Raw genomic sequence first — 19,895 nt, forward strand, 5'->3', positions numbered from 1 at the left:
TCTCCTCATATTGCTGTGATTGCTTAGCTTGAGATTTTGTGGGACTCTTAACAGTGGGAGTGAGGGGGCCTTGTAACAGTGGGAGTGAGGGAGACTCGTAACAGTGGGAGTGAGGGTGTCCCTGTTTCACCTGCTCTTAGACCCTTTTCCTTAAGTTGGGTTGTCTCATCCAGCCTTGATAGGAGGGTGTGTGCCTAACCATATGGCATCTGTTATGCTGTGTCTAGTTGATGTCCCGGGGAGGAAAACGAGGATCTGGGGGAGAGGGGGAAGGGGGGGCTGGAAGGAGTGGGGTGAAGGGAGACTGTAGTCAGGATATATTACATGAGAGAAGAATAAATAAAAAGAAAAAGGAAAGGAAATTCAAGAAAAATGGGGAAAGTTGTCCCTGCCTGTCTCCCTTCCAGAACCTCTGTAAAGGGAATAGGGAGGGGCTGTAAGTCCTCTGCCCAGTGTGGGAACCACTGAAAAACAGTGTTCATGATTCCCAGGGCAAGTGTGGGGCTCCTGCATCGAGGATGCATTGCTTGCCCTCACCTGACCCCTCCCCTGCCCCCCTCTTCCTCAGGTACACCTGTATTCAGACCCGCCTCAGCCCAGTCAGAGCATCTGCTCTGGGTCGATGCCACAAGGAAGCAAGGTGTTGTCCTTCTCTATCCCACAACCCAGATCAGCAGAGTGGGGGCCCGGGCCTGCGCAGAAGCCACAGGCCTCTGAGGCCACAGGTTAGTTGGGGAAGGAGCCAGGCTCTTAGTGTCCTCCTGCTCATGACTCTGCCCCAGGACATTTAGTGGTTTACCCTGGGGTGACACTGGCTTAGAGCCAGGGGAATAGAGTGTCAAGGCCCTCTCTGGGCCAACTGATTTGACCAAGCTAAACAGTCAAGTGGATAGACCCTTAGCTAAGCCACCTGGCCTCTTGTCTCTGGAATGAGCATTTTCACCCATTGTAACCCCTAAAACTGACGGACATGTGACTTTGGTTAGTCTCCCATAGAGCTGGTGAGGAATACACCTTTTTTTTTTAATTTTTTTTTTTATTGCGAAAAGAAGAAAAAAAAACATAAACAAAAAACAAGTTTCCACCTCCTCCCAGCCTCCCATTTCCCTTCCCCTCCTCCCACCCTTCTCCCCCTCCTCCCACCCTTCTCCCCCTCCTCCCACCCTTCTCCCCCTTCCCCCACTCCTCTCCCCCTCCCTCTCCAGTCCACAGAGCAGTCCGGGTTCCCTGCCCTGTGTTAAGTCCTAGGTCCTCCCCCCTCTGTCCATATCTAGGAAGGTGAACATCCAAACTGGCTAGGCTCCCACAAAGCCAGCACATTAAGTAGGATCAAAACCCCCTGCCATTGTCCTTGGTGTCTCATCAGCCCTCATTGTTCGCCATGTTCAGAGAGTCCAGTTTTATCCCATGCTTTTTCGGTCACAGTCCAGCTGGCCTTGGTGTGAGCTCCCCGTAGATCAGCTCCACTGTCTCAGTGAGGCGTGCATCCACCCACTGAGACAGGAATACACCTTTTATAACCCCATGATAGTTGGGAGACCTGGGACTCGGAGAGGCGAAGGCTAGAGTTACAGAATCTGGAAAGAAAAGAACTGGGGTTTGAATCTGTTTCTCCCTGAATTAGAGTCCACACCCCAGGCTCCACCCCCTCTTAGCTTTCTTCTGGGGAAGATGTGTGCCTCATTTTCTCTGGGAGTAGAGCAGCACAGTGGCCAGGCCTCTTCCTGGGCTAATGGGAAGGTCTTCAGAGGGATCAGGCTATAGCTTGGTGATAAGGTGGTCTGAGTGAGCCTCAGGCCTTCAGCCTCAGTGGACTGGGAAACTGTCCTCAGCCCCAGGTTTCAGCGGCTGTGTATTCCAGGGTGGCCGTCCCCACGAGCAGACCTGAGTCCTTCCTCGTCCCCCAGCATGGCCACTCCAGGATGGCTTCCTCGGAACCAGGGCATTGTCACAGACCAGCCTGCCACAGGACAGGGCCAGGCACTGACCTCTCAGGCCAGCCGGCTCCTAGCAAAGGTGAGTGAACCCCAGCTTCTCCCCATGAGACACCTCAACTATGAAGCCTGTGTGTGTGAGATGCTTCCACCAGCCCCAGATGGCTTTCTCTGTCTGCAGAGGTCTGACTCAGCCTTCTAGGAACTTGACCGTCCCCCTTGTCCCCCAGGATGAGCTTGGACCTGTCTATTGAGTGGCAACACTTCTGTTGTTCCAGTTTCTCCACTTAGGCATGGGGGTGCCCGCATGGTTGTCCACAGGGTGTCCTCAGCTCTCTCTGACCTCCACCTGACCCTTCCCTACTTATGACGAACTGCCCCTTCTTAGTTCGTTATTACCGAATCAATCCTGCTCTGCTGCAGCTCAGAATCGCCTGTAGGTCTTTGTCTAACTTCACACTTGGCCTTGTTCCAAAGGTGTCTCATGAAGACACAACGCCTTAACCACATTCTGAAAACGGAAGTGGGGGTGCTGGGGCCGAGGGGAAGTCCACAGAGAGAAAAATAAAGTAAGCTAGCCCAAAGTCAGTAAACAAGATGTTCTATTGGGCCTTGAATTCTACCTTGGGCCTGGAGCTTCCCACCCTCCATTACAAAAATTCAAACATAATCATGACTTTACCTTGTCCAGGAAACCAATGTCTTTCCCTACTACCACACTTTCTTTCCTTTTTTGGGGTGTGTGGTAGGTAACAGCTCCGCTGAGGTCTAGTTCACCTATCACACACTTTGCTCATTTCAAATGTGAGCAGTCACGTGTTTTCCTGTGTCATAGTCCTGCGGTCACCAAGGTCTATGTTAGAACACTTCCATCCCTGACGGTCCCCCTTCAACTGCCTGCCTTGGTTTCTTCAGCTCTGGGACCTGCCATTCACACTGACTCAGCCACATCCTTCCCTGTGTGTCTTGCCGTGGCCTGGTGTTTCTCAGCTCCTTTGTGGTAGAGCAGCCATTTCATCTCCACCGTTCTTGATCCTGCCACTAGGACGCCAGCTCTTGGGCCGTCAGGTCACTTAGCAGGGGCGGGCATGACTGATGTCCCTCCTGGGCACCGCTGGCCTTTATTGGGCTGCTGCGTTCTTGAATGGAGCAGGTTTGAGTGAGGGTGTGCAGAAGACTAGAGCTCCAGGTGGGACTCAGCTATCTCACAGGCTGGGAGCTCACGCCGGGAACCCCAACACCGGAGAGCTGGGGCAGCCAGGTCCCTGTGAATTCAAGACCTGCTTAAGGGACTGAGTAAGACCCTGTCTGTAAAAACAACAGCAACAGCATCTCTCACTGAACTCATTTGAAATTTTAATTGATTACATATCAAAATGATATTTGTGATCAAATAAATATAGGTAGGGCCAACAGGATGGCTCAGCAGGAAAGGGGCCTGAGTTTGAACCCCAAACTCACACACACTGTAGAAGGAAAGACCCGACTCCTAAAAGTCATCCTCTGACCTCCATGCACAACATGATATATATACGCAGACAAACGTGTGCATCCACCCATCCTTACATGTGTGTGTACATGCACATACATAATGTAATTTAAAAGAAAAAAATATAATATTAAAATTAATTTCACTTATTCCTTTTACATTTTAATTTCCACAAAACTTTTGATTAGATAGCATATGTAGCTCATGTTACATTTCTATTTTGTATATTATATAAGTAACATGCTATAATTCATTTATATAGATTTTTCTACTTTACTTTATCCTAGTTCCTCAATAAATAGGCATTGTGATTTTTATTTTAACTATTTCTGTCCTTTTTTTTCTGCAGCACCAGCACTGGAACTCAGATTTTTGTTTTCTTCCCCTTCTATTGTCCAGGTGGAATCCTTCAAGGAACTGGTACTGGCTGGACATCTCCCACCCCAGGACCAAATCAAGGTACCACTATCCAATGTGGTGCTGCAGCAGCAGAGTCCAGACAGCCTGTCCCCAGAGTTGTGTCTCTAAGCCCCTTTTGCTGAAGGCAGGTGACTATGCCCCAGGCTGCTGCTTACTGGGTCATGATAGCAAGCCCCTGTTGAGTCATGATGGCTTGCCAGACACGCTGGGTGTGCCATTACTGTTTCCGGTCTTCATCATAAATGCCCACAGGGGACCTGTGATCACTGCCCCTCTTAACTGCAACGACACAGAAGCCCAGCGAAAAGAGACAGTGAAACCAAACTACACAGCCGTAGACGGAAGAGGCGCCCTCAGCTAGGGCTTCTGTCTCCCCAGTCAGTCCCCGGGCTCCAGAAAAGGGCCTTTGTCTTCTAACCTATTCTCCCATTATTTCCCAAAATTTGGGACTGAGGATAAGCAGGAGAAGGGATGATTTGTCCACGAGACTGCAGCTTCAGGGCAGACTTGTCTCCTTTGGATGCAGGTTTTAGGCAGTTATAGCCAGATGTGTCTAATCTTTCCTGCGGCCAGTCAGGGCCCTGGGAAGGTGCACATGGGGTCCTCAAACCTGGGAGGTTGTGTTGGGAAGACTGATAGCATGGTGTGGGTAAGATCAGAGTCCCACAGACGTCGCAATGGCCCAGGAGGGATACTTGCTCCACTCCAGAATTTCTTCCAGGTCCCTCTCATGGGACGGAGTCATTGGAAGTGAATGGGGGAAAGAGTCCAGTTGAGGGCAGAGAGAAAGAGAAGGGAGCACATGCAGGACCCCAGCTACAGGGTGTGTGGCGTGCACTGTAGCGTACCACCAAGGGGATCAGGGATCTCCCTTGGAAACCGAAGTCATTTCTTCGGGGCTACAGTGTTTGCCTAGCGGGTGTGAAGTACTGAGTTTGAGCCCCAGCTCTGCACACCTGTAATCCCAACACTCGGGAGATGGTGGCGAGAAGGTCAGAGTTCATCCTCAGCTCCATAAGGAGTTTTAGGCCAGCCTGGGCTACACGAGACCTTGTCTAAAAAAGAATCCCTTGAAGATGTTAATAGACACAGCAGTTTTATTTGTGGAATACAATTTCATGACTTCATACTTGTGTGAAACAAACTCTGGTTCCCTCTCTTCAACTACTGCTCACTTCTTTATGTCAGAAACCTTTTGAATTCCTCTTTTCTAGTTCTTTTTGTTGTTGCTTTTATGGTACTGGGGTCTGAACAAGGGCTCCACACATGTACACTGGCAAAGACTCCACCTCTGACTGTGTGCTCCACACATGTACACTGGCAAAGACTCCACCTCTGACTGTGTGCTCCACGTGTGTACTCTAGGAAGACTCCACCTCTGACAGTATACTCCACGTGTGTACACTAGGCTAAGACTCCACCTCTGACTGTATGCTCCACGTGTGTACACTAGGAAGACTCCACCTCTGACTGTGTGCTCCACGTGTGTACTCTAGGAAGACTCCACCTCTGACAGTATACTCCACGTGTGTACACTAGACAAAGACTCCACCTCTGACTGTATGCTCCACGTGTATACACTAGGAAGACTCCACCTCTGACTGTATGCTCCACGTGTGTACACTAGGAAGACTCCACCTCTGACTGTGTGCTCCACACATGTACACTAGGAAGACTCCACCTCTGACTGTGTGCTCCACGTGTGTACACTAGGAAGACTCCACCTCTGACTGTGTGCTCCACGTGTGTACACTAGGAAGACTCCACCTCTGACTGTGTGCTCCACGTGTGTACACTAGGAAGACTCCACCTCTGACTGTGTGCTCCACGTGTGTACACTAGGAAGACTCCACCTCTGACTGTATGCTCCACGTGTGTACACTAGACAAAAACTTCACCTCTGACTGTATGCTCCACGTGTGTACACTAGGAAGACTCCACCTCTGGCTATATACTCCACGAGTGTATGCTAACAAAGCTTCCACTACTGACTGTATGCTCAGCCTTCTCTTCACTTTAAAATTAAAGGAAAATCTTTCACATTTTTATTTATTATTAGTGTGTGTAGGTAGAGGTGAAGGGGGAGAGGAGCGAATATGCGTGTGTGTGTGTGTGTGTGTGTGTGTGTGTGTGTGTGTGTGTGTGAGAGAGAGAGAGAGAGTGTGTGTACAAATACAAGGGCTATTCTGTGTAGGCAGTCCTCTCTTTCCAACTTGACCTGGGCTCTGGGAATCGAACCCGGGTCCCAAGCTCGAGTGATAAGTACCTTTACCCATTGAGCCATCTCACTGAGTTACCCAGGATGGCTGTAAGCTTGGCATCCTCCTGCACCACACTCAGCTCTCTTCCGGCTCCGAAGTTTGCAATAATGTTATAGCACAGAACAGCAGAGTGTGCTCCTCCTGCCTCACTACCGTCGGGCGTGAGGCCAGCCTTGCCCTTCCCTTCCTGACCTTTCCCAGTCTCCAGTGCCCCTTGCTCCCTCTTCTATGCCAGGTTTTAGCCTCCACGTGTGAGTGAGGACGTGTGATTTTTGTCCTTATCTGTCTTCACTTAGCATGAGTCCTGTGAAACCATGTTTCCTGCCAAAAATGACAATGTTAAAATGTCATTTTCTTCCTCTCCATCCTCACTCCTCCATATAGGGAACCTGGGGCTTCTGGGAGATGAGACATGACTGGAAAGTGTATTCTGGGTTCCTGTTGGCCTCCGTCTGTTCCTAGGCTCCTATAGAAAGGGACTCACATTCCAGAGACCAACAGCCATGTATTGATTGACTATGTTTGTGTTTACAACTATGAGGGCCTAGCAGAGTTGTTAGGACCGGGCTGGGCCTGGGTTCAAGTATTGCCTGTACAGCTTGCTCACTTACCCTGTGAGCTTCTCTCTGCTTCCCTGGCTAGTTATCTTTAGTTGAGATTCTCGTGGAGTGGAAATGAGTGAACGTAGAGGGCTTTATCTAGAGCCCCTGCGAAAGTCCCCTTGTGTGTGGTGTGGGAGGACAATGCCATCTGCCCTCACTCTCTGTAAGAACTGGATAAGAGAGTGACTGTTATTTTCTGAATGGTGCAGTTTTATATTGGGGTGACGATCTGGGCCCTCTGGAGTATTAGATCCTACTACAGTGGTAGTAGATTTGATGCTGCTTCGGACAAGGTCCCCACGGGTCCTATAATCAAGTGTTTTGTGGCAGAGAGTTCCATCTGGGCAGAAGCCTCCAGAGGTGCCCAGACACAGCCTGTTTCTCAAGCCCCGTGAGAGCCTCCTGGCTCCCCAGAGGCCACCTATCCATTGTGTGAGCATGGAGCCCCTAGGGAAGATGCTCCAAGCCCCTCGCCCTTCTGTTTCAGAGCTTGGAGCAGCTGCGGGCAGCCCATGCGGCCCTTGAGGCAGACTACCTTCAGGCCTGCAGAGAGCGGCACCCGAACCCAAAGCTTAACGCCTCCAGCAGCAGTCCCAGGACCCTCAATCTCTGCAGGTAGGTTCTGAGAACAGGCCCTGGAGGACAGGTGGGACAGCCCTGACACCCTCTGTGTCCAGGAAAGATTCATTTACACACATCACTGACTTGCAGGAGCAGAGGGGCCCCCGTCCTGGGGAGCAGCATGGCCAGAGCTGAGGATGCAGCACGTTTAGATGCACTTTGGAGATGAGAGGGCAAAGCCCCTCACTGGACAGTGGGGAGGACACTGGGGTAGCAGAGGGTACTGAGCTGAGGCCTCCTGACTCTCAGCTTTGTCATCTTTTATTAAAGTTCTTGGTGCCATCTATTACTGGCCTATGTGAACCCCGAGAGGGTCTGATTTACACCTATCGCCATACTGATATTTCCCCCTTCCAGGGAACTAGAGGCAGAGATAAACCAGCTGGGACGGCACCTGGAAGAGCTGCAGAACCATATGGACCAGACCCAAAGAGAGCCCAAATCATGCAGGCCAGACCTGCAGGCCAGCACCCCCGCCATGCCCTTCCCATCCTGGCCAGCTCATCTCCCCATGCCTTCAGGACCAGTCTCCTTGCCAGCTGTCCACACCAACCATGAGGTATTGCTTTGCCCCTTCACATTGGGCTAGTCCCCATTTCTTTCTTTTATTTATTTCATGTTAATTTCTTCACTTACATATTTAGGAAGTGTGTACCATAGTCTAGACCCCATGACACACAGTGGGGACTCAGTGAGGACGGAAGGAGGAGAAGGTGACCTCTGTCCTTATGGAGTTTTCGAACTAGTAACGAACTAGTTATAGAGTTATTGTTTTGACAGCACTCTATTGAAATAAGGGGGGACACTATAGCTGCCTAGGAGGGGCACAGAAACTGTCTGTGAAGAAATGTTTACGTGAGATCTGAGAGTAAGGAGTCATTGAGTAGGGCAAGCATCCTGGCCAGGGCACTGCGGACTGAGTGTGGAAAGGGAGGGGCTATCGCCTACCACATTCCTAGAGACGCTAGCATGGGCCTTGTGATGAGCTTGCGGCTCATATCTCCAATTGGAAACAGACTCTCCTTGGGTTTTCTGCTCCTGTGGGTCAACAAGAATGGGGCAAGACATGGCACGGCAGAGGGAGAGATGGATACAGGAACTTGGACAAGGTTTAGAGTCAGATCTGGATGGCAGTGAGAAAAGGCAGCCAGGTTGGCTTCCAGGCCCCCAGCCTGGAGAACGGGACAAGGGGTGTCCCTTACAAAGCTAAGACACCAGAGACAGACTCGGTGTGGAACGTGCTTTCACCGGGGCCCTCTCTCTACACCATGATCTGCTGGGGATGGCCACTCTCCGCCTTGGGCTGTGATCACACATACGGCAGTAGTGGCAGCTCCTGCTTCTGGCTTGTGGTGACATGCCTGCAGATGGTTACAGGGTAGGGCTAGCACATTAGTGAGTGGGCTGAGAAGGCTGGCCCTGGGGTTGGGGGCTCCCCTGAGCCTTGCCCTGCACATGGAACAACCCAGACAGGTGGCATTTCCTATGCTGACAGGAAGCCTGGGTTGCCAGACTATAGAGGAAGAAGTGAGGACAGGTACCTCTGGCAGATAGTCTGGCTCTAATGCATTGCAACAGCCTCGGTTTCTGTGTGAGGTGTGTGCTGGGATACTGAGGAGAAATCGTGTCTGCAGTATGCCTGGCAGGTGCCAGGAGCTCGGATCACGGCAGCCAGCCATGAAGACCCTGCGGTCTTCAGGGTGTCACACATGTGAGCGACTGTCAGGAGACAGGCCAACGGGTTCCCTACCGAGTGCTCTTCAGCGTGTGACACAAGATGGCAGAGGCAGGTGCTAAGAATGATCACTCTCTATCCCCCACTTGCTTGGCCCAGCCTGCCACCACTGCCACCTCCCCAGGGAGCTCTTCCATACTCCCCATGAACAAGGACGTGAATCTGGGCAGCATCACGGCAGAAGAAAGTCCGAGAGACCTCCCAGCACCACTCAGGGACAGGGAGTTTCACGTGGAGCAGGACTTCCATGGCCTTCTGGAGCGGTGAGTGCCATAGGATGGAGGCTGGCCACACTGGGTCTTGTTTGTCCCCGTGGGCAGAAGTGACACTCTCTGGGTATCCTCCTGCAGATACCTCAGTGTGAAGTCCGTCCCAGAAGCCTTGCAGGTGGAAGATGAGGAGGACCTGGAGGAGGAGGAGCAGGATGACCACGGTACCCTGGAAGCTGATAGTTCAGCCAGAGCTTCAAGGAAAGCAGAAGCCACAAGGGTACCAGCAGAACAACGCCCAGCTCAGGCTGAAGAAGGCCATAGGGCTGCCGTCCAGTAAGTCACTGGGCATCTGTCACAAGCTCCAGTGTCCCACACAGAGTGACCATTGACAGCACAAGCCAAAGAGTTAGGAGTGTAGCTCAGTGGTAGAGCACTGGCCTAGCAGGCCCCGAGTTCAAATCCCATTTCAGGAAAACAAAACCGAACAACAGCAAAAGGCATCCAGCCTGTGATATTGTTGTCATGTTTCTTATATTATTTTTAAAGTTTTTTTTAAAAAAAATTTAAAATTTATGTTTGCAACACAATTTTTTGATCTTCCATTTTAAGAACATTGTCTTTTTGAATCCATGGAAATCTGTGGAAATAGCTAACATAGGGAAGGGGGCATGTGCCCTTGGGCTTTCGCCATGACCCTCACAGTGTTTCTGCTATCGTGTGCTAGGTGAGTTTAGTTGGCTTCTTGCCTTTTATTAAGAGTATGAGGTTCAGAGAGTGCCATGCCCAAGGTCACAGAGCTAGGTGACAGAGCCACGATGCATCCCATAGTTTTTTCCTGACCTGATGGGCTGAGCCCCAGATCTGGGTCACCTGGCTCACATGGGGGCTCAGATGCTGTTTATCTCTCCTTCCCTGCTAGGGAGGAAGAGGGACAGGTAGTATCCATGAAGCCACCAAGCTTCCAGACATCCACAACCCGAGACAGGTATACCCCAGGCATGGATACAGCTGAAGGGTCTCCAAGGGGCACCAAACCCAGAGCATCACACCAGAGCAGTCTAACCAGCCTGGAGGAGTGTGGAACCACAGAGCGCCTTCCTCGGAAAGCTCTGCCTCGGGCTGGCGGCTCCCACACTGAGGTGAGTGTGCTTGTGGCATGGGCCCAGAAGATCCCTGGTGGGTGAGCTCTGCCCCCGGCCATTGCTCACCCTGGCCCTTTTCATATGCCACCCTTCTTGTGTGCCACTACTCCTGCACCCATAACGTGCCCACCAGTCAGCATTTAGGCCCAATGCCACCTCCAGCCCTGTACTCCTTCCGGAGCTGTGGCGTGTGCCCGTGTCGCAGTGTGTCAGAGCTGGGACCTGGTTCCTAACTGTGCCTCTTGCCTAACTGTCGCAAGGGTGACAGGCCACAGATAAAATGCCAGAGGCTTTGTATATGTGTGTGCATGTATACATGTATAAAAACACAGTGTTACATACATGTATACCTACACATACAAATACACACGTGCATGCACATGGCCGCACTTCTGAAGTCCTGATGAGCACTGACGTGGTGGGGCACTGACATCACTCACATGTTCCCTGCGTCCTGCTTTAAAGTCATGTTCTGTTGTGCATATGCTGTATGAGCATGTCTGCGGCACACAGAACTGCCCGCAACACAAGGCTCTGGGTTAAGGCTTTTCCCACCTCTTCCCTCTCCTTCTACACCCTGCAAACCCAAGCATCGTTCCCAAGATCCCAAGTGGAGCCCAGTCCTCAGCGCACCGAACCCTTCCTCTTGAGATGGGGAGTATTACACTAGCCTAGCTGTGGTATCAGACAGCCCTGGTTTCTTGGTTTCCCAACGCATGTGAATATTTTCCTCAAACTTAACAGATATCCCCTATTCTAGGAACCCTGGATGGTGTCACCAGAGACAGACAGTGGCTTCGTGGGCTCGGAAACCAGCATACTGTTCCCCTTCACCCAGACCCCAGAGCACCAGCTCTCCCATATCGGGTATTCTAACCCACCATCTTCACAAGCCTAAGACATCTTGAAAATCCAAGTGTCTGTGGTGGCCCAGAAACAGGTGTCACTTCAACCACAATGATGGTCCCTGTTCCTGACCTACTGACAGAGGGGAAGAGAGGCTCCAGGAACAAGAGTGTCTCACTGAATATTGTTCAGTCCGTTAGCAGCTGTTGGGAGATATTTTTACCAAGCGAGTTCAGGAGTAAATGGAGTGAGAAGATGGGACTGCAGGGAGGGTAGTGAGATAACAGAAGCCATGAGCAGAAGGGCATCTGGGTGGCAGGTGCAGAGACCAGGATGGACTCAAGGGGAAGCAGAGGGTGAGGACATCTTCAGGAAAAAGCAGTGGTGCAGTCACCATGGAGACTGGTGCTCCCCAGAGTCAGGCACTGGCCACCTGGAGGCCCATTTGACCGCTCAGGTGTGCTCATGAAGAGGGACTAGAATTGACAAGATGAACAGTACTTTGCTTCTTCCCTATATGGCTGCTGGTTGCACTGTAATCAAATGTAACAACAAGGATGCCCCAGATATACTGAGACCCTGGAGAAAGGAGCCCTAAGGCTGAGTTCACACTACAGCACAGAGCAGCTTGGGTACCATGACCTGAGGCCTCTCTGTCTAACCTTAGTGTTTCCCTGGCCTCTAGCACTCCAGGGACATTAGCCCAGCATCTCACTACCTCTGTGCCTGGTGATGGAGCCTCCCGTTTCAAGGCCAGGGGTTCTGTGGTTCTCCAAAGATCCCCAGAGACCGAGCCTGGCACACCCAGAAGCCGAACCCAGCGGCAATTCTCCAGCCTGAACAGCTCTCTCCAGCAAGGAGCACACAGCTACCAGCAGGAACAAGCACCCGCGGCTAAGATGCGTGAGTGGAGAGCCTGGGTAGGATGCAGCTGTGAATGACCAAACTGTACGAATCGAAGCATCAAACACAGTCTTGTACTGCACTTTAGACTGGGAAATACTATGGGGTTTCACCACAGGAAGATTAAAGATTACACATAAGGGGGCGGGAGAGATAGCCCAGTTGGTAAAGTGCATGCATTGTAGGCATGAAGACCTGAGTTTGTTCCCAAAAAACCCAAGTGAACATGAGAGTTGGTAATCCCAGTGCTAGGGAGGCAAAGGTGGGGAGATTACAGTGGCCCTCAGGCCTGCTAGTCCAGGCAAATTGGCAGTCCCAGGGCAGGGAGAGATCCTGCCTCAGAAACAAAACAAAACAAAACAACACACAGGGACTGGGAGGATGGCTAAGTGGTTAAAAGCACTTACTGCTCTTGTAGAAGAACTGGGTTCGATTCCCAGCACCTCCACCTGCCTACACCTTCAGCCACAGAGGAATATGACACCTCTGTGCTCCAGGGACACCAGCATGCACTAGTGAGCAACACACACACACACACACACACACACACACACACGCCATCTCTTCTTCAGCTGAAGCTCCCAGGCCTAACTCTGCAGCTCATGATGGCCTCTCTGCCTCTCTTAGGACTTCCCAGGTCTGAGTTCAAGAGACAGAAGCAGATTTCCAAACAGCAACTTCGTAGTGGGGCAACCAGCCCAGCCTCTGCCCCAGCCCCCACAGCTGCTTCTGTGCCCCACGGAGCAGCCGAGAGCACTGCCAACCTCCTCCTCACCAGGACAGAGCGCGAGTAAGTGGGCACAGTCCGGGCAATTCCACCTCTGTGGGATGAAAAGTGAGGAGGATGCTGGCCTTGGCAGTGCACCTACCTGCCTTACACATCCAAGGGGCCTTTGCTGAGTCCAGGTGTGTCCAGGTCTTGCCTCCTAGCTCGGAGTTGTTTTATGGAACCTCAGTGGTATTGACTTCAAGGACTCTTGTCCATCCAATAGGAAATGATTGACAGGTGCACCTTTCTGACTCTAAGGCCAGCCCCCCCCCCAAACACACACTAGCCCTGCTGTACAGTATCTGTATTCCAGATTAGAATTGAGCAAGGCATGGGGGCCATACCCTCTAATTCCAACACCCGAGAGATGGAATTGGGAGGATTATGGGTACTAGACAAGCCTGAGTTCGATGTGAAAGTCTGTCACCTCTCTCAGAAGTTTTCTGCTGAGATCCTTCCCTGATCAAACAGAAAACCCTCTGTTAACTCTTGGAACACACTGGGAACCTCGCAAGGCTGTCCTGGCCAGTACAGTCGTGTGTACTGCCCTGTGCACAGTCCTGCCCAGCAGCTGGTGTTCTGTGTCGTAGTCTGAACTGAATTTCTCACCCCCGCGGTCTACCGGGACCTCAGCGAAGGTCTGTGTGTGCTTGTGTGAGCGCGTGTGTGTGTGGAGTGCTTGTGTGTGTGCGTGTATGTGCGTGTGCGTGTGTGTGTGTGTATGTGTGTGTGCGCGCGCATGTGCAGAGAGACAGACAGACAAAGAGTGATACATTTGCTCACAATGTGCTCTGCCTTGGAGATACAGCAAGGGACTGGACAGGTCTCAGCTTTGGGAAACTCAGCATCTTACAGCCTTAGAAGCATGCACTGCTGGCCCAGTGCTGGGAGGCAAGGGTGATGTCCCCTCTCAAGAACCAGATGGCCATGACAAGAGACGAGATGCTCTGTGTGTCGGAGCTGTTCGGGTGAGCCTGGTGGCCTAGATCCTGCAGGGCCCTCAGTACTACAGGCAGCAGTTTGTACAGTGACTAGCTTGCAGGAAGCACCCGCAAATGCTGGGTGACTGTGTTGGACCTGAGGATGGTGAAATGGCATTGTCACTGTTGTGCTCTGAAAGTTCCCTGGCCGCTACTGGGGTCAGCAGAGGCCAAGAGGGATGCTTCACTGGAAGGCGATTCTGGACTCGGGAAAGAGGGCATTTTTAAGAAGAGCCATTGGGTGGCCTGCTGCTGTGCTAGCACGCACTGGGGATTGGTGGTCTACAAGGCTTGGGGCGTGTGGGGAAGGAGGACCTGAAGCTCTGCTGGCTGCTTGACTGAGGTCAGGAATGAATCTACAGACACAAGTGAACCACAGTCCTCGCTGAACGTCGGGCAACTGAAGTGTTAAGTTAGGAAGCCCAAGAGCCCGACAAACCCAGCCAGAGGACACCCAAGTCTGTGTTCCAGGTTCCAGCCCAGGAAGCCAAGCTCTGTGTTCCAGGATTAACCAGTTGCTGGGAGCTCACTCTCTCCTGCAGCCACCATGGCCCCTGGGTTTTGCCTTGGAAACCCCAGCAAGCATCTCCCTGGGGATCTCCTAGGAGACCCATGTTCGGTGCATACACAGCTTGGTTGGACATGGCCAGAGGGAGGTCCCGAGCTTTCCTGTGCAGTCACCACAGAGATTGTGTCTGCAGGTGGCACCAGGACACACTCACTCAAGAGTCCAGGGATCCTGAGTGGAGGAGTCCCCAGCCTGGGTATCACCCACAGAGTGGATGCAGAGCCTGCCTCAGCCTGGAAGATGGCCATGCCAAGCCCAGCCTCTAGGGGTGCTCCGTGCATGGGGTCTGTGTTGGGGTGTGGGTTGGTTTGTCCTCAGCTGTACTGGCAAGGCCTTAGGACCCTGAGAGTTTAGCTAATGAGGAGCCTAGCAGGCCGGAACAGGCAATACTATTTCCTCGAGCTGTGCTGTGTCTTTGGACAGGAGATGGGCCTGTGTCTAGAGGTCTCACAGGGGGCCCAGAAGACAGCCTTGCAGTCATCTTCCAGCCCGCTTGTGGAACCCCCTTGTCTCTCCCTCCTGAAGTCTGAGTTCAGGAATGTTCCCCAGCATCTGACGGATATGGAATCATGACATGGGATGCTTACTCTGCCTGCCTGGGTCAGAGTTAGGGAGGCAAATGCTCGGAGTGTCTTCTGCTGGGAATAACCTTGGACAGTAGGAGTATCTGCAGAAAAAGATCAGAGAGCCCGGCTCAGACAGTTACAGCTTCTGAGAGGAGGCAGGGAAGGAAGGACAACCCTGAGCAAGGCAGGACAGATGTTTGTGAGCTGGGGTCCCAGGCTAGCCTTGAACTCATGGTAATCCTCCTGCCTCAGTTTCCTGAGTGCTGGGATTGCAGGGATGTGCCACCTAGTCGGCATCAGTGTTTCCTATTCTGTATCTAGTCTTGTCTTGAGCAGTTGGACCTTCATGATAGGAGGGTCACCCTCACAGGTGGATCCCCCAGATTTGCTTGTGAACCATAAACTCAGAGAAGTGTCAGGTGTGTGGCAAGGGACATTCCAGAGTCACTGGGCTGTACAATCTGATCTCGTGTGTGCATCACTGGGGGACAATAACAGTTCTGGCTCAGATGTTCTTGTCTCTCTCTCCTCACCGGTCCAGCCAGGCCATCAGGGATCTCCAGGCAGAGGTGTCCCGGCTCCGCCTACAGTTGGAGGACAGCCTGCATCGGCCACACCCAGGCAACCCAGCTCCTGTAGCTTCTGCTTTCAACCACTCCGCCCAGACCCAGGACAAGCTGGTGGATTCCTCTCCCTCCTGGGGCTCCCGCTATGGCAGGTAGAAGACCACCCCCAGCTACTACCTCTGTTTCCTATGGAGTTAGCCCGCCTCTGGCCCTCTCTGGGTGCATGGACCCAGACACTCATGCTCCATCCACATTTGTTTAGTTCATGGCGGAGGTGCAGCTATGCCATGGTCATCAGTGGAGGCTGCCTCATCCAGTGATGTCATCTCTCTTTCTATGTTACTAGTAAATCCACAGAGAGGTTGTCTGCTGAGCCCAATGGTACAGAACCAGGTGGGCCGACAGGAAGACGGCGAGCCAGGTCCTCCTCTGTGCCTCGGGATGTGCCCAGACTGTTCCTGAGTAAGTGACCAGAGACTGGGACTGGTTTCTGGGGACCGCTGTCAGTGCATTGGCTCTGTGACCAGGGAACCTGGAGAGGCCTGGGGAAGGTCATCTGTGTATGTCTGGGGCTGGGGCTGTGCTCTGGGCAAAGTACATTTTTAGTCCTAGCCCCATGGACTGCAGCTACCATCAGGAGGGAGCCTCAGGAGGGTCACTAACGCCTGCAGAGCCCTCACTGACAGAGAGCCGTTGTGGAGTTCAAACTGGGGTTCAACTCCAGTACCTGTCCCTGGCCAGTTTGTCACCTGCTCTGAGCAGATAAAGTGACAATAAACCATATAGAAATGAGAGCGCCACCTCCTGTGTTTGCTGCACAGGCGCATGACAACCACAAAGCTCCAGGCTGAGATTCTGGAGGAGTGGACCCTTGGGAAAGACCCAAACACAGGCACCCCCCGACCTCTGCCCTTGCATGCTCACTCCTCAAGCAGTTCGAGCCCCTCACCTGCCCCTTCTGAGGCTCCCTTTCCACACAGGCTCAGAATTTAAATCGCTGTCCCCTGGGTTGTCATCTGAGAAGAGTAGGACCTCTGAGGAGCCTCCCCAGGCTGCACAGGAGGGGACAAGATCAGCCGGCAGCATGAGGCAGAAGGAAAGAGTCTCCTTCCGGGGCCAATACACAGGTGAGCCTTGTGCACGCTTGACACGTGCCAACCACGGAGCCCCGCCCTCGGTCCTTGGTTTATTTTTAGCTTGTTTAGTTCCCATGCAAACGTGTTGTGTGTATGAGCATATATGTGCATGACCACATGTGCATGTGTGTCCTCACATGTGTGGAGACCAGAGGACACTGTCTGCCGTCTTCCTCCATCCCTCTCCACTTTATTTTCTGAGGCAAATCTCTCACTGAACCTGAATCTCACCAATCAGCTAGTCTGGAGAGCCAGCTTGCCCTGGGAATCCCAGCCCCTAGCCTCCTCAGCACTGGGATTACAGCTGGCTGTACCCACCCAGCTTGTCCTGGGTATCCCGGCCCCTAGCCTCCTCAGCACTGGGATTACAGCTGGCTGCACCCACCCAGCTTGTATCTGGTCTTCCGTTTGTGCTATAAGCACTTTACCTGTTTACAGGTCATCTCTCCTGCTTCAGCCCTTGGTTTTTATTAAATATCCCTAACCGGCTGGGAACTCAGAACATATTCACTTCCATCCAGTGTGATTTCAGGAGTTTGAGTCCATGCTGGGAGCAGCCAGTTTTCCAGTGCTGTCAAGGACTTTTCAATAGCCGTCCAATACAGTCCTGTTCTGTCCAATGTCCTAGGAATGGGTTCTAGGATGTCCCTTCTTCTAGCCATTTAAAAGAGATGCTGCTGAAGGGACAACGCCGACTCCTAACACATGACACCAGTCATGACCTTTCTGTCACACCAGCTTCCACGCCCTGCCTCTGCTGAGTGTGCTAATCACTCCCACAGGGCGAGAGCTGGCAGCTACTTCTAGAAGAAGAGATGCAACAAGGAACTTGGAGAAGGCGGTAGTAACAGACATCTGTGTTCTGCGTGCATGTAGTAAACAGACGTCTGTGTTCTGAGCATATGTACACACACGTAGTAAACAGATGTCTGTGTTCTGTGCACACACGTAGTAAACAGGTGTCTGCATTTGTGCACACATGTAGTAAACAGACGTCTGTGTTCTGTGCATATGTGCACACACGTAGTAAACAGACGTCTGTGTTCTATGCACATGCAGTAAACAGACGTCTGTGTTCTGTGCATACGTGCACACACATTTACGGTGGGGACATCTACAGTATTGCTTCACGTGTGCACAGGAGTCAGGCAGAGGACAACTAACAAAACTGGGGGAAGAGGAAAGAGACTGTTAGACCTGCGGGAAGAGGAAAGAGACTATTATTAGACCGGGACCCAAGTCCATACAGGTGTTGACATAATCGTTCTGGATTCTTCCCCAGGCCAGGAGTACCACATTCTGTCCCCCAAGGCTGTCCTGAAGGGCAGTGGCACAGCCTCCTGTCCCCATTGCCAACCCATTAGAACCCGGGGAACAGGTAAGAAACAGCGTTCTGGGCAGTTGAGGCTCTGACCACCGGGAAATTTTCTTAGCGCTGGCCATGGGCCATTTTGTAAATAGAGAGGCTCAGAGCTTAAGTAGCTTGCTCAAGTGCTACTTACTTACAAGTGACAGAGCCAGTATTTTTTCCACTCGGGTCTTTCTGACTGCAGAGCACTGGCCCTCACCACACGAACCGCTGTCCGGACAGACCACATACGCTCATTCACTCTCACTCAGCACCCACCTGTATTGTCCCTAAGGAACCAGCAACAAAATGGAGCAAACACAGACCAGGGATGCATGACAAGAAGGGGCGTGGGAGGTTCCCAGAGGGCGTATTAGCCTAGCTTGGTCTGGAGAGCAAGAGGAGAAGTCTGATACTTAGCCAGGGGTAACACTAGGGATCTATATTGTATGAACACCATGACCCTGCTGTGGACTATTCCCCTCACCCCCCACTGGTTTCCTGGTTTCCAATGATTGCTCTGAGAGGATCAAGACTATCTCAAAGGCAAAATGGGCTTATCATCTAGAGGGCCTGGGCATGAGATTAGATGGCCACTTCGTTTGCAAAGTACTGTCTTGTGGCAGCTCAGCTTCCCCCGACTGTGGAGGGAGATGGGCAGAGTAGCTAGCACCATGAGCTGCTAGCATGTGGCCGGTGCCTACTTACACCATCATGGTCGCTGTTTGTGTTGTCCTCTGACATCCAGCTTTTCCAGATATCTCTCTTTCCTTCCAGGCAGTGCTGTCTCTAGAGAGCCACCGGAACCATCCACGGCTGATGCCCTCCCCTGTCCTCTGTGTGGTACAGTCAGGTCCACTGCAGAAGTAGATGGCCCCAGCTCAGCCCGCTCTAGTAGGAATGCACGCTCAGTATCTTCCTTCAATCCTGGGCTTGGTCAGACCTCGGAAACGCTATAGGCTCGGCTGCATCTGCCCATAACCTCACACAATTTCTATGTGTCCTTCCTTCCCTTACAGAGAAGGACACCCCAAGGAAACCTGCATCTTCCACCCCCAGTCCCAAGCTGAAGAACAGGCAGTTGGGCTCACCTGTACAACCGCTCCCTGGACTCTGGTACCTGGCTGCTGCACCCTCAGCCCCAACCCCACCAGCCTTGGCCTACATCTCCTCAGCCCCCATCATGCCGTACCCACCACCCACTGTGTGAGTCTTCCCTTCCAGCTGCCTTAACCTGCCCGAGTATCTGCAAAGCCAGTCTTACATCACGTCAGAGGGATGGGAGTCATGGTGGCGCCTTCTTGTAAATTGGGGCACAAGCCTGAAATTCTTGTACTCGCTGAACACACCCTTAGGGGCAGACTACAGGGTGCTGGGGACCCAGCAGTAAAACAGACTGGCAAGAGGGCCCTGTCTCATGGAGTCACAACTTTCTGGGTACCGAGAATCCTAGTGATGTAGTGAGTAAACCTAAACCTGTATTTTTATGCAGTGGTAAGAATAATTTCTTGGTTTTTTCCTCCCTTTTTTTTCAACTGATTTTCATTGGTGGGATGGTTTTTAGATTTAGGAGACAGAAGATTTGAGTGGACTTTCCCCACTTCTCCCACGCACTGTGCCTCCTATAGCCTGCTCTGCTGTCCCTTCACACATGCATGTTACTGCAGAGAATCAGCTCCAGCGCTTCAGTATTAGTCCACACCTGCGGCTTTCCTCCAGCATCTTTGATTTATGTCTGAAGCCATTTTCTATTCTGGGGTAACATTCAGGATCCCCTGCATTTAGCTGGGCTCCTTT

At 52.1% G+C, this 19,895-nt stretch overlaps 1 protein-coding gene across 3 annotated transcripts in view; it reads left to right on the forward strand.

Annotated features, from left to right (window-relative positions):
• Positions 1-19,895, forward strand: part of Akna (AT-hook transcription factor) — a 47,074-nt gene that overhangs the window by 24,613 nt on the left and 2,566 nt on the right. For 2 of the 3 annotated variants that reach the window (XM_041632465.1, XM_041632464.1), the window contains exons 5-21: positions 569-725; positions 1,862-2,016; positions 3,823-3,882; positions 7,194-7,321; positions 7,685-7,886; positions 9,162-9,325; positions 9,413-9,607; positions 10,194-10,413; positions 11,177-11,283; positions 11,948-12,165; positions 12,793-12,955; positions 15,590-15,766; positions 15,961-16,076; positions 16,595-16,741; positions 18,033-18,128; positions 18,876-18,992; positions 19,118-19,304. In XM_041632465.1, coding sequence (XP_041488399.1) covers positions 569-725; positions 1,862-2,016; positions 3,823-3,882; positions 7,194-7,321; positions 7,685-7,886; positions 9,162-9,325; positions 9,413-9,607; positions 10,194-10,413; positions 11,177-11,283; positions 11,948-12,165; positions 12,793-12,955; positions 15,590-15,766; positions 15,961-16,076; positions 16,595-16,741; positions 18,033-18,128; positions 18,876-18,992; positions 19,118-19,304 — 2,609 coding nt within the window. Of the gene's footprint in view, positions 1-568; positions 726-1,861; positions 2,017-3,822; positions 3,883-7,193; positions 7,322-7,684; positions 7,887-9,161; positions 9,326-9,412; positions 9,608-10,193; positions 10,414-11,176; positions 11,284-11,947; positions 12,166-12,792; positions 12,956-15,589; positions 15,767-15,960; positions 16,077-16,594; positions 16,742-18,032; positions 18,129-18,875; positions 18,993-19,117; positions 19,305-19,453; positions 19,559-19,895 lie in introns of all 3 variants that reach the window. The other variant, XM_041632466.1, reaches the window with a different exon arrangement.

Source organism: Microtus oregoni, unplaced genomic scaffold (genome assembly GCF_018167655.1).
Source record: "Microtus oregoni isolate MIOR12 unplaced genomic scaffold, Mior012 000041F_ref0000270, whole genome shotgun sequence".
Classification (NCBI taxonomy): Eukaryota; Metazoa; Chordata; class Mammalia; order Rodentia; family Cricetidae; genus Microtus; species Microtus oregoni.